The 14,244-nt window shown below is 44.1% G+C and overlaps 1 protein-coding gene across 5 annotated transcripts in view; it reads left to right on the forward strand.

Annotated features, from left to right (window-relative positions):
* Positions 1-14,244, forward strand: part of INVS (inversin) — a 226,390-nt gene that overhangs the window by 158,459 nt on the left and 53,687 nt on the right. For 3 of the 5 annotated variants that reach the window (XM_074395099.1, XM_074395100.1, XM_003940086.4), the window contains exons 13-14: positions 4,387-4,676; positions 13,163-13,880. In XM_074395099.1, coding sequence (XP_074251200.1) covers positions 4,387-4,676; positions 13,163-13,880 — 1,008 coding nt within the window. The remainder of the gene's footprint in view (positions 1-4,386; positions 4,677-13,162; positions 13,881-14,244) is intronic. The other 2 variants (XM_074395101.1, XM_074395102.1) reach the window with 1 other exon arrangement.

The raw sequence follows: 14,244 nt of genomic DNA on the forward strand, positions 1-14,244 counted from the left end.
AATTGCTATCTGTGGGTGTTAGATACAGTTTGAGGGGTCTTTGGGGGAATATCTTCACCCCACAATAGCCCTTCAGATGCTGGCAGCATTGTGTCCTGTAAATTTTTTCTTCCCTGGGTAGACAGCCCTAGTCCCATCAGCTCATAGTCTAGAGACCCCTCTTCACCCTGTGGAGAACAGGACCTGAAATAGATGTCAAAAGAGTTGATCTCCAGTTGACTTTCTCACTTTTTTATCTGTGAGCATCTGAAGAGCTGCAAAAATTGCTCTAAAAAAGACAGTCCAAACCGACTCAATTGGCAGCCCATTAGAAGCTACTGTCTAGCCAGTTTCTCTTCACATAGTAGGAAAAAAGGAGAGAGAAAGGTGGGACTATTTTATCCACTAATATTCTGCCATGTTAATAAATTTCCTGAAGTGTTGCTTGCTGTGACATACAACTTTTTAAAATTTTTCATATCAACTAGAATAATATGGGTTCTTTTTCTGATTTTTTTTTCTAAACTTTCCAAGTAAAATAGCTCTTTATAACATAGCCCACCTTAAAGAGTAAAGATCTTTGACATTTGATAGTAACTTAAGAAAAACTGCTTAAATTCCAGGACAATTATTGAATCTAAGAGTTAAGGACTAAACACTACATTGAAAGCTAGTTTGGCTGAGTGTGGTGACACACCTGTAATCCCAGTCCTTTGAGAGGCTGAGGTGGGAGGATCACTTGAGGCCAGGAGTTGAAGACAAGCCTGGGCAACTTTGGGAGACCTTGTCTCTACAATTTTTTTTTTTTTTTTTTTTTTTTTAAATTAGCTGGGCTTGGTAACGTGTGCCTATGGTCCTAGCTACTTAGGAAGCTGAGGTAAGAAATCGCTTGAGCCTGAAACTTCAAGGTTACAGTGAGCAATGATGGTACCACTGCATTCTAGCCTAGGTGACAGAGTGACACCCTATCTCTAAAAATTAAAAAGAAAGCTCCTTTTTAAATGTTGCTAATGGTTAGTTTGAAGTGGCATCTCCAGCTTCTTCATATGACCCAATTAATTTATTAAATAATGGAAGAAGATTAGATGAAAATTTTAAAAACAATTCTGTCATTGGGATGAATTTTACCAGGAGATAAAGCAGCTGAATTCTATCTTGGCTCTGTCTGTATTTTACCATGTAGCCTTGGGCATGTCATTTACTCTCTGCCTGTTATCTACCAAATGAGGGTGTCATCCTCAATAAACTGAGGTTTCTTCAAACTCTAAAACTATGAGCAATGGTTCTGGACCTTTTCCCCAGAGAGACACATATATGTGGGGTCAGGTTCAACTCTCAGGAGCTAAATTCTATGTGGTGGTGTTGCCGCTGCTGCTTTAGTTTTAATTCAGCAATCTAGATAAAATAGGGTACAGGTTATGCATAATTTCCAGTTGTAATCCCACCCCCTTTTTTTCCCCAATGATCACTGCTATTACATCAAGAACCTCTGCTCTGAAGAACTTCATAGTCGTGGGCCATGTGCCACCTGGAAGATGTTTTTTAATGCAAAATGCATCGATTAAAAAATTATATTTACAAGACCAGGGGCTAAATATACATTCAGATGATTATATTCTGTCTCCCAATTCTCCTTACTTAGTTCTACCAAAATGAAAAATCCCCCCTCCAAAGAAATCTCCAGAAGCCAAAGCCCTTCAGAGAAATCTCCAGAAGCCAAAGCCCTTTTGCTTTCTGGACGTCCTGATCCCTTTAAAAGGCTGGATCCCCTGTTTGTCAAGTGGCTGCCTTTGTTGAAGGCCCAGAAAGGTCTGCCGTGATAAGGTTTGCTCCAGGGCTGGCTACAGAGAGGCTTCTTGGAACTGAACAAGAGAGCTGTTTGGTTTCCTAAAAAGAAAGAGGAGACTGCTCAAATAACAAAGTCTAATTTATCACCTCAGAGTTCCCCTTAATAGCAGTGAGATCCATATAGGTGCCAACCCAGACAACCACCCACATGTGTCTAAAGAGCCAATATCATTCTCTTAAAACAGCCCTGCTCATTGGTGCTAATAAAAAGCACAGCACTTCCTCTGCCTTCCTGGAGCAAGGCTTTTAAATCTATTAGCAGCACTTCAGCTACCCAGATGCTTCCACCTTCTTCTGAAAAGCAGCCTTGTCCCGGAGAGATCACACTGAAATGGCGCCTACTCACATCCATATGAATCTCAGGCTCCGAGATGACAGGCTGTCCAGCTGGCCTGTAGACCGCAGTGCAGCATGCTCAGTCATCAGCAGGTGGCAAAGATGTCACAAAACCAGCGTCGAATAAAAATATTAGAGCTGTACAGGAGTTAGCACAACCCATCTGGCCATGCTCTAGTCAGGCGTCCCCAAACTACAGCCCGCGCGCCGCATGCGGCCCCCTGAGGCCATTTATCCAGCCCCCCACTGCACTTCAGGAAGGGGCACCTCTTTCATTGGTGGTCAGTGAGAGGAGCACAGCATGTGGCGGCCCTCCAACGGTCTGAGGGACAGTGAACTGGCCCCATGTGTAAAATGTTTGGGTCCGCCTGCTCCAGGTAATGGGACTCAGTGGAAAACTGTTAGAAAAGCAAGCTTGGACCCCAGATCACGGGCTACTCCATACGGGAAGAAAGATCTTCAGAAGGGGAATTTAACAAGTTGACAAGGTTTTAAATGAAAGTGTAACCCAGATATCTGGTGACACCAGGTGACTCAGCCCAATAACGTGTGAGGAGCACAGATCTAAAGTCCTTTTCAGCTGGGTGCAGTGGCTCACACCTCTAATCCCAACCCTTTGGGAGCCCAAAGCTGGGGGATGGCTTGAGGCCAGGAGTTCAAAACTAGCCTGGGCCACAAAGTGAGACCCTGCCCTGCCCAATCTCTACAAACAATTTAAATATTATTCAGGTATGGTGGTACATGCTGCTCGGGAGGCTGAGGTGGGAGGATCACTTGAGCCCAGGAGTTCAAAGCTGCAGTGAGCTAAGAAGGTGCCACTGCACGTTGGACTCCAGCCTGAGTAAAAGACCCTGTCTTTAAAGTCTTTAAAAAGATAAATGAATAAATACAAAATACAACATTTCTTCCATTATAAATTAGGACTTTGAGGCTGGGCGCGGTGGCTCAAGCCTGTAATCCCAGCACTTTGGGAGGCCGAGGCGGGTGGATCACGAGGTCGAGAGATCGAGACCATCCTGGTCAACAAGGTGAAACCCCATCTCTACTAAAAATACAAAAAATTAGCTGGGCATGGTGGTGCGTGCCTGTAATCCCAGCTACTCAGGAGGCTGAGGCAGGAGAATTGCCTGAACCCAGGAGGCGGAGGTTGCGGTGAGCCGAGATCGTGCCATTGCACTCCAGCCTGGGTAACAAGAGCGAAACTCCATCTCAAAAAAATAAATAAATAAATAAATAAATAATAAATAAATAAATTAGGACTTTGTTTTCCTAGCTGTCCGCTTATGGGTAGAAGATTCCTCAGGGGAGGACCTGAAATCTGTGGTCGTCATTTCTGTATCCTCAGTACCCTTCAGAGAGAGACTCAGAAATTAAGTGTTTTTCCTCCTGTCTTTCCCTTGGAAATCCCTACAAATTAACAGCAGTGGTCAAACAAATCCTACCCCTAACTCAGCCCCTTGTCCTGAATTAGGAGCCTAGGCTACCTTTCTGAGCTACCTCAGACTCACCTGCCTCATCCTGCTACTCATCTTTAGATAGGCCCCTCCTGCCCAACCCTTATCTGTTCTTTTGCTACCCAGGGGTTCCAGCTTTGCCATCAGCTACTTAGGTGTGACTTTTTGAAAATCACCCTACCTTCTGGGCCTCATCTGTAAAATGAGTGGATTTGACTCATTAGCTAGAGCTCTCAGTGGCAGCATTGCAACTCACAGGTGTGTTTTAATCACTTGCAAGTGCTTTGCAAGTGACTTTTTATATGATCATTAGGTTTGCCAGTGGGCTTTTCAAATAAATAGAGCAGATTCAAGGTTATCCCTATGACTGTCATTTTCAGTAGCATTCTGGTGTGCTTTCTGAAACAGGACAAAACGAATGGAGTTACAGGCAGCTCCAAGGATCTCACACAAGCTTGTGATATATACGGTCTTGGAAACGTGTTACGTTTCGTACAGAAAAGTCACCTGGTTATCTCTCATATGTTTCAACAGCACAAAGACTGATCTACAAACTTTTCATCTCCATCATCTTTTGTGTTATAAGGCCTGGTGTAAAAGAGATGGTTTTTATTTTATCTGGAGAAAAGACTGCTCTTGAAAAATGTGAATTTCCAAATAGTTCCTGTGATGTAGTAGCTCCTCTTCAAATTTAAATCTCACGCAGAGACGCTTGAGCAGGTGATGCTCTTTAAATTTTTTTTCTCTTACTCTTTGGCTTTGCTTGCAGAAAGCGAGAGGAAGAAAACAAACGGAAAGAGGCAGAACAGCAAAAAGGAAGACGGAGCCCAGATTCCTGCAGACCCCAGACCCTTCCCTGTCTGACCAGCACCCAGGATGCACCCAGCAGGCAGAGCCGGGCCCCCAGCAAGCGGCCCTCTGCTGGCAATGTGACCCAGGGGCCTGAGCCAAGAGGGCCTGAGTCAAGAGACAGCAGAGGGTCCCCAGGAGACAGAGCCCTTCAGAAGGAGCAGCATGTTTCCTCAGATTTGCAGGGAACAAACTCCAGAAGGCTGAACGGTAGGTGTATTGCCTTTGTCATCTGCTGCCAGCCCATGGACTGTGGGCTCTTAGGATTGCTGTGTTTAGACCAAGTACATTTAAAGTAATTGTTATATTAGCACTTAGGACCACCACTTTATGTTTTCTACTTGTTTCCTCTTGTTCTCAGTTCTTGCTTCTCTTTTTTCTCCCCCTTCCTACAGGTTACTTCAGCAGTTTTTAGGATTCCATCTTGATTGATTTATGATTTTTTGTTTTTGAGAGTGAAATGTGTAAACCTCACTTCCATTTGTCTTGTCCCCTTTTAAGTATCATTGCTTAGGTATCGGATGGCGTTATAAATTTTCTTTCAATCACGAAATACAATTTATAAAATTCACCAAGAAAAGGACATTTTCTGCACCCATATTTCTGCTCTTCTGTTGTTTCTTCTTCCTGATGCTCTAAGATTTTTGTATCATTTCCTTTCTGTATGAAGAGCTTTCTATGGCCAATCTTTAAGGGTATGTCTGCTAGCAAAAAATTCTTTCAGTTTTCCTTTGTATGCGAATGTTTTTATTTCATTCCTGAAGAATCATGAGCCAGATGTAGAATTCATGGTTGGCAGTTCTTTCCTTTTAGCACTTGAAAAATATTGTGCCATTTCCTTCTGGCTTCCATGGTTGCAGACGAGAAATCCACTGTCATTCTAACTGGTATTTCTCACTAACGGTCCTAGGTAATATGTCATTTTTCTCTGGCTGCTTTCAAGATTTTAACATTTATCTTTAGCTTTCAGAAGTTTAATATGATAGGTCTTGGCATGGGTTTTGCAGTTTATCCTATTTGGAGTTTACTTGTGTGCCAGGAATCCCTACCCCCAAGACTACCCAGGTTTGGTGATGTTGGAGGATTTATTAGGGAGACTCAGCATATAGTTGTACTCGCAGTTCGGGTTTATTATAACAAAGGGACACAAAGCAAACCGAGCCGAGAAAAGGTGTATGGAGCAAAGTCCAGAGGAAATTAGGCATGAGCTTTCAACAGCCCTCTCCCAGTGGAGTCACACACAACACATTTAATTCCTTCTGCAATAAATTGTAACAACTAGTCAGACAACCTTTTGTTGACAAAGAAAGCTCATGTGAATCTAGGACTCGAGAGTTTTTATCTGGAGTCAGTCACATAGCTACCCTTTACCTAGCATATGCCAAAATTCCAGACTCCCAGAAGGAAAGGTGTGCAGCACGAACCCTGTTGTTTGCACAAAGCAGTTTAAACACACTGAGCTACTCTCAAAAGCTAGAGAATGGTGGGAACTTTCCCAAAATCGAAGTGCAAATGCCAACACAATGAAAAAGACAAATAGTGTCTTAGTATTTTTATGAAAATAGCCCTGATCTTATGCATTCTGTCAGAAAGGGGCTCTGGAACTTCATTATTACTGAATTCAGGGCGTGGACAGTTCAGTCTGTTTCTCTGAACCTTAACTTCCTTAGCTAAAAAGTAAGGGTATACTTTCTACACTGCAAGGTAGCTATGGATAGCAATAGTTCATGTAGAGTACTTGTTACAGCCCATAACTCGTTGTAGGTCTTCAGAAACTATTACTATTAAGCCACACATTAGCCAAGAACAATTACAGAAAAGTATACATGAAATGACTACAGGCCAAGTGTGGTGACTCACGCCTCTAATCCCAACACGTTGGGAGGCCAAGGCAGGAGGATCACTTGAGGCCAGGAGTTCAAGACCAGCCTAGCCAACATGGCGAAACCCCACCTCTACTGAAAATACAAAAATTAGCCAGGCACGGTGGTGCATGCAACTCAGGAGACTGAAGCAGAAGAATCGCTTGAACCTGAGAGGCAGAAGTTGCAGTGAGCCGAGATTGTGTCATGGCAGTCCAGTCTGGGCGACAGTGAGACTCTGTCTCAAAAAACATATATATATGCACATAAAATGACTATAAACATTTCTGGAATATAATTCCATAATCTGCTTTACAGTGTAATCCTTAAAGATTACATACCCTTGATGCTTTGCTACATATTCATTCATTTATTCATCCAACCAGCTTTAATTAAGCTCTCATGATGTGACAGCCATGTTGTACTTCCTTGAGTTCTTTCTTAGCCTGGGCCTTTGCAGATGCCATTCCATCTACCTTATTTTTTAGATAACAGGGATGGTGTTCTTTCTGTTCAACCATTATCTCCCCAGTAAAGGAGGCTATAGTTTTCTGCTATCTGCTCCCATACTTCTATGCTTCCCTCTTATAAAGATCATCACTTTTTACTGTTATTACTGATTTACTTGTCATTTTTTCCACTAAACTGCAAGATCTGTAAGAGCAGGGTTGCTTCTGTTATCTACTGCTGTATAACAAACCACACAAACACAAAGTCACTTAGAAAAATGACAATTTATTTTTTATGATTGTTTTGATTGAGAAGTTTCTTTACAGCAGGCGTCCCCAAACTACGGCCCGCCGCATGCGGCCCCCTGAGGCCATTTATCCGGCCTCCCACTGCACTTCAGGAAGGGGCACCTCTTTCATTGGTGGTCAGTGAGAGGAGCACAGTATGTGGCGGCCCTCCAACGGTCTGAGGGACAGTGAACTGGCCCCCTGGGTAAAAAGTTTGGGGACGCCTGCTTTACAGGCTTCATCTGGTCTCATCTGTCTACATTTAGGTGGACAGTCAGTTGAATTGCACGTCTAAGATATACTAACTTGAATGTTTAACAATTGATGCTAGCTATCAGATGGGATTCCTTGACTCTGTTTTAGATGGTTTTCATCCCCCAGCAGACTAGACTGGCTTCCTTACATTATGATCTCAGGATGGCATTCTCAGCAAGCAAAGATAAAAGCCACAGACCTCTTGAGAAATAGACTCTAGAATCTGCACAGATTGTACAAGACCATCCCAGGCCAAATGATGTGGAGAAATAGATTCCACCATTGTGCATACTAACATGGGAGGAATTTGGGACTATTAAACAATCTGTCATAGTTCCTATTTGGTCACAGACTATTCACATTCCTCCCACAGGTAAGATCTTCTTACCTCTTGATATGGATTGGCTCTATGTCCCCACCCATATCTCTTGTTGAATTGCAATTCCCAGTGTGTGGGAGGGACCTGGTGGGAGGTGACTGGATCATGGGGCGGATTTCCCCCATGCTGTTCTCATGATAGTGAGTTCTCACAAGATCTGACTGTTTAAATGTGAGTGGCACTTCCCCCCTTGCTCACACTGTCTCCTGCCACCATGTGGAGAAGGTGCTTGCTTTCCCTTTCCCTTCTGCCACGATTGTAGGTTTCCTGAGGCCTCCCAGTCACGCTTCCTGTTAAGCCTGTGGAACTGTGAGTCGATTAAACCTCTTTTCTTTATAAATTACTCAGTCACTGGTAGTTCTTTATAGCAGTGTGAGAATTTACTAATACATCTCTATCTCAGTGCCCCCAAAATCTCATCCTGATTATCGCATCACACTTGAAGTCTAGGATTTTAAGACATGAACCAGATGTGGTTCAGGTTCACCAGGTGGGTCTGTTTTCTGATTCAGAGACCATTCAGCCAGAAAATACATTATCATCCCCCCACACCCTACAAACAAGTGGTGAGACAGGAACAGAATAACCGCAGGAGACAAAATGAAGTGGAATAGGAGGTGCATAGCAGCCACTAGTCCACAGCAATTCTGAAAGCCAGCTGGTCACATTTTACTGGGGCCCCTATTCTGAGGTCAGTATTCCTTGATTAGGGTCTCATTTGATTCCTGGTGGCTTCCTATTCCATTGTTCTCCATGGCTTTGGCTCTGCTACCTGAATTTTTGGCTCTGCTCTCTGAGAATTCCTTCCTTTTCCTGAGAAATGCCCGTGTTTGCAGCTGAGTAGCTTTCGCAGCTTATTTCCTGACTATAGGATATTGGGGCCCCAGAGGCTTCTTTTTGTTTTGAACTATGTCACCAGTTCAAGCTTCTGGTGACACTCTCAATGACATGATTATCTAAAAAGCTTCATGGGTTTCTTGTGAATCTGACTGGATCCATTCCATGTTTCAAAAGCCACATCCATTCTTTTTCTTTTTCTTTTTTCTTTTTTATTTTTTGAGACAGAGTCTTGCTCTGTTGCCAGGCGCCAGGCTTGGAGTCCAGTGGCATGATCTCAGCTCACTGCAACTTCTGCCTCCTGGGTTTAAGGCAATTCTCCTGCCTCAGCCTCCCGAGTAGCTGGAACTACAGGCGCATGCCACCACGCCCAGCTAATTTTTGTATTTTTAGTAGAGACGGGGTTTCACTATGTTGGCCAGAATGGTCTCGATCTATTGACCTTGTGATCCACCCACCTGGGCCTTCAGAAGTGCTGGGATTACAAGGTGTGTGTCACCGTGCCCTGCCCACATCCATTATTTTTCAGACGAACTTTTCTCTATTTTGAGTGGCTCAGACTTCTGTGGGAAAATGCCCTTGCCATTCTTAGAAACTGTTTTGTAAAGCTGAGAGGGCCTATTATATTATGTACCACCTTAAATACTTTTGAGTCTTAATAAAGGGTTATACAACCATACTTTTTTTTTTCTTTTTGAGACAGGGTCTCGCTCTGTCACCTAGGCTGGAGTGCAATGGTGCATTCATGGCTCAGTGCAACCTCCTTTGCCCAGGCTCAAGTGAGCCCCCCACCTCAGTCTCCTGGGTAGCTGGGACTATAGGCGTGTTCTACCATGCCCGACTACTTTTTTGCATTTCTTTTTTATAGAGATGAGGTTTCATCATGTTGCCCAGGCTGGTCTCAAAATCTTGGGCTCAAGTAATCCACCATCCTTGGCCTCCCAAAGTGCTGGGATTATAAGCGTTAGCCACTGTGCCTAGCCTGATTTGATCTTTATGCTGAGGCCATATCTTACTATGAGATTCTTTTGCTGGCAGGAAAGAATAAAAATGTTAAACAGTTTTCTTTTCTAACCCAGCACATCCTAGGATCTTTACATTATCTCTAAAGTTTGCTTGCAAACCAAGCAGTTTTTTTCATTTTATTTGATTTTCTCTTCATACTTTGTCATATATTTTTAAAGAGCAGTTGATCTTTTGTTCTGCATTCCATCTGGAAACCTCCTGAGCCATATCTACAGCTTCATTAGGCATATTTTCTGTCTTCTACGTTACTGCAGGTAACAATTTTGCCACTTAATTCTGCCACTGATTAGCAAGGCTCACTTCTTTCTAGATTCCAGTGGCAGTTTCCTCCCTGCTCTTCCAGCCTTCACCAGCAGTCTCTTCATCGCCTTCCCGGCTTCTGCTCGCCAGCCAGTTCAAAGTCAATACCATGGATTTTCTATTACAAGACAGCACCTCTCTTTTATAGATGTAAATATAACTGGCTTAAACAACAAGTTTATTTCTCACAGTCCCATGGGCTAGCTGGGCAGTTCCTTTACCTGATTACCTGGGCTCACTCATGAGTTGATAGAATTTGCACAGCATGTACCAAGATGGCCTCCTTCATGTATCTGGCAACAGGTGGTGGCTGTTGGCTGTCTCCATTCTCTTCTTTATGGCCTTTTGTTCTCCAATGAGACTATCTTCCTTATATATATTTTTCTTAGAGCAGTACTCTCGACGGAAAAGGCAGAAGCTGCATGCTACCCAGTTTATCCATTCACCTACTGAAGAAACATCTTGGTTGCTTCCATGTTTTGGCTATTATGACTAAAGCTAATATGACATCTGTGTGCAACTTGTAGGGACACAAGTTTTCAACTCATTTGAATAAATATAAAGGAGTATGATTGCTGGATCTTAGGTAAGAATATGTTTAGTTTTGTAAGAAACTGCTGTCTTCCAAAGTGGTTGTACCATTTTGCATTCCTACCAGCAATGAACGAAAGTTCCTATTGCCCCACCTCCCCACCAGCATTTGGTTTTGTCACTGTTTTAGATTTTTGCCGTTCTAATAGGTGTATAGTGGTATCTTGTAGTTTTAGCTTTTGGAGGGGGGGACATATATGTGAAACATTATAGGGGCTCTAAGAGCCAGAGCTATACAAAAAGGTGTCGTTAGAGAAGGGTCACTGCCTCTTCATCCCTACTCTCCAGCTCCCATTTCTCCCTTCTTTCCACCTCTTTCCCACTCAACCCCTGCAGGTAACCAATTTCTTTAGTTTTTGCTTTATGTTTTCTGTATTTCTTTTGCACAAATGAGCAGATACAGGTATATTTTCTTCTATCCGCCCCCCCCCCTTTTTTTTTTTCAGACGAAGTCTCACTCTGTTGCCCAGGCTGGAGTGCAATGACATGATCTTGGCTCACTGCCACCTCTACCTCCCAGATTCAGGCAATTCTCCTGCCTCAGCCTCCTGAGTAGCTGGGATTACAGGTGTGCACCACCACGCCCAGCCAATTTTTGTATTTTTAGTAGAGACGGGATTTCACCATGTTGGTCAGGCTGGTCTCAAACTCCTGACCTCGTCATCCACCCATCTCGGCCTCCCAAAGTGCTGGGATTACAGGCATGAGCCACTGCGCCCAGCCATATCCCTTTCTTTCTTACCTGAAGAGTAGCATAGTTTAGATAACTCTTTTGCACTTAAGAATAGTTATTTTATCGAGACGTAGTCTCACTCTGTTGCTCAGGCTGGAGTGCTGTGGCAGAAACAGCTCACTGCACCCTCAACCTCCCAAGCTCAAGCAACCTTCATCTCAGCCTTTTCAGTAGGTGGGACTACAGGTGTGCACTACCACATCTGGCATTTTTCCCCCCAAGAAATGGGGTCTCATTATGTTGTCCAGGCTTGTCTCAAGCAATCCTCTTGCCTCAGCCTCCCAAAGTGCTGGGCCACTGCACCCCGCCAGAATAGTTAAAGTCTGTTTCTGAAAATACATTGTCTAGATAATCTGTGCCTGTTTAATTAATCTTGTGTGTGTGTGTGTGTGTGTGTGTGTGTCTGTGTGTGTGTGTGTGTGTGATGGAGTCTTGCTCTGTCACCCAGGCTAGAGTACAGTGGCACAATCTCAGCTTGCTGCAGCCTCCACCTCCCAGGTTCAAGTGATTCTCCTTCCTCAGCCTCTGAGTAGCTGGGACTACAGGCATGCACCACCATGCCCAGCTAAGTTTTGTATTGTTAGTAAAGATGGTTACATGAAGCCAGGCTGGTCTCGAACTGCTGACCTTATGATCCACTTGCCTTAAGCCTCCCAAAGTGCTGGGATTAGACATGAACCACCGTGCCCTGCACATTTTTCATTTTAGATTTTGTATGTAGTTTTTTCAACTCTTATCTTTTTCTCATGTTTTTTTTTGTTTGTTTGTTTATTTGTTTGTTTTTTGAGGCGGCGTTTCGCTCGTTACCCAGGCTGGAGTGCAATGGCTTGATCTCGGCTCACCGCAACCTCTGCCTCCTGGGTTCAGGCAATTCTCCTGCCTCAGACTCCTGAGTAGCTGGGATTACAGGCACGCGCCACCATGCCCAGCTCATTTTTTAGTAGAGACGGGGTTTCACCATGTTGACCAGGATGGTCTCGATATCTTGACCTCGTGATCCACCTGCCTCGGCCTCCCAAAGTGCTGGGATTACAGGCGTGAGCCACCGCGCCCGGCTTTTTCTCATATTTTAAACTTCTTTTGTGTGTTAAATCAGTCTGTGTGTGCTAAAGTTTTGGGAGATCTGATCTTGCTATTGGGTTAATTGTTGCTTGTGGTGGATTGTTTCCTCATGCATTTTGTGATTTTGGATTGTGAAGTCGTTTTCAGAGGACCCTTTGTGGAGCCTGAGTTAAGGGCATGTCACACTAAAGTAATATTGTGTTTGCTTCTATGAGGCATCCTGGGATATCTCTATCCTAAGTCCAGTCTTTATATTAACATCTCCTATGGATTGAGAAATGAATACCAAGCCCACGTGAGGATGACAACTTTGGTTTTAAATTCTTATGGGAGACTCTTTACCCCATCCAGAACTTAGACTGAAACAGGATTCCTTGTCATCTCCAGGTGCTGGAGAGCAGATTTTAAAATCTGGATTATCATTCCCAAAAGGTATATCCCTTCAAAAGTGTGGCTTCATGTACAGTGTTTGTTCCAGTTAACTTTCTTCCTGCAAGGCCTCATTTTCTGTTCTTAGGTAGATGTGAAAACACAGCCGAATATTTAATAAGACCATCTGTTGCCCACTCTACGACTATTACCAGCTTAGACAGTCACTGCATCAGCTCAGACACTTAACTGCTTTGATTTTCTCTTTTCTCTTTGTTTTTGGCCTCCAGAGTTCCTTTATTTTCTTAAAGGCATACGGTGCTTTTCAAAGGATGGCCATTATACTTTCGTTAAGGTGAGAAGGCCTTCAGGTTATCTAACCTACCATATTGCTGGAAATGAAAGTTAAACAGTTTTTTTCCTAGTCGTAACTGCTACTATTATGGTGATGATATAGGCTAAGTCTGAATACTTTATGTGAACATATTAGCAAAATTGTTCTACTATGCAAGTTTTACACAATATTTTTTCTTTGTTTTCCCAAGAAACAGCCAGAGAACATTCTAAAGGCCAATCTGCCTGTGTCCACTTCAGACCCAATGAAGGCAATGCTGGAAACAGGCATCCAGGAGTTCCCTCTGTTGAGAAGTCCAGAGGTGAGACAGCTGGCGATCAGCGGTGTACAAAGGGGAAAGGCTTCTCGAAGCAGCCCTCCTATATCAGGGTGGCTGGGCCTGATAAGAAAGGAGAGGACTCCAGGCAGGCAGCTGCAAGCCTTCCACTGCATGGTGGCCAATGGAAGCCCAGCAGGCGGCATGACACAGAACCCAAGGCCAAATGTGCCCCCCAGAAAAGGCGCACTCAGGAGCTCAAAGGAGGAAGGTGCTCCCCGGCTGGTTCTAGCCGGCCTGGCAGTGCCCGGGGGGAAGTGGTCCATGCTGGGCAAAATCCTCCCCACCGTCGTACACCAAGAAACAAAGTGACACAAGCCAAGCTCGCAGGAGGGCTCTATTCAGATCTGCCAGACAGCACAGAGTTGTTGAGGTCAGGAGCCCAGAGGTTGGGGACATCCACCCTGTCTGAGGACTTTCAGGAATCTAAGGAGACTGATCCAGCACCTGGTCCTCTCTCTGGGCAGAGTGTGAATATTGACCTTCTCCCTGTAGAACTCCGACTGCAGATAATTCAGAGAGAACGGAGGAGGAAAGAGCTGTTTCGCAAAAAGAACAAGGCAGCAGCAGTTATCCAGCGCGCCTGGCGAAGGTAAGAAAATGAGGTGCTGCCGCGTCTTTCGTTCCTTTGTTGTTGGTATTCTCAACGTGGCATCCGTGGTCACTGATGTTTTCCCAGTGAGTTCCATGTGGTGGCAGGGTAAGGCCCATTTTATGGAGCCTACCCATGAAATTCACACAAGATCCTAGTAATTTACATTGTGTAAACCATTTGGAAGATGTTTTTACCTAGACAGATGGGAAAGTGCTCAAGACAGCATGGTGTAAAGGAAAGCGCCTTGGGTTTATAACCATGATATGTGAGGTTCTGGTAAGCTCTAACAGGTTCTGTGACTTTGGGCAAATTACATGGCCTCCCTGACCCTCTGCTGCTTCATCTGTAAAACAGGATTTAA

Source organism: Saimiri boliviensis, chromosome 2, assembly GCF_048565385.1.
Source record: "Saimiri boliviensis isolate mSaiBol1 chromosome 2, mSaiBol1.pri, whole genome shotgun sequence".
NCBI classification, from domain to species: Eukaryota; Metazoa; Chordata; class Mammalia; order Primates; family Cebidae; genus Saimiri; species Saimiri boliviensis.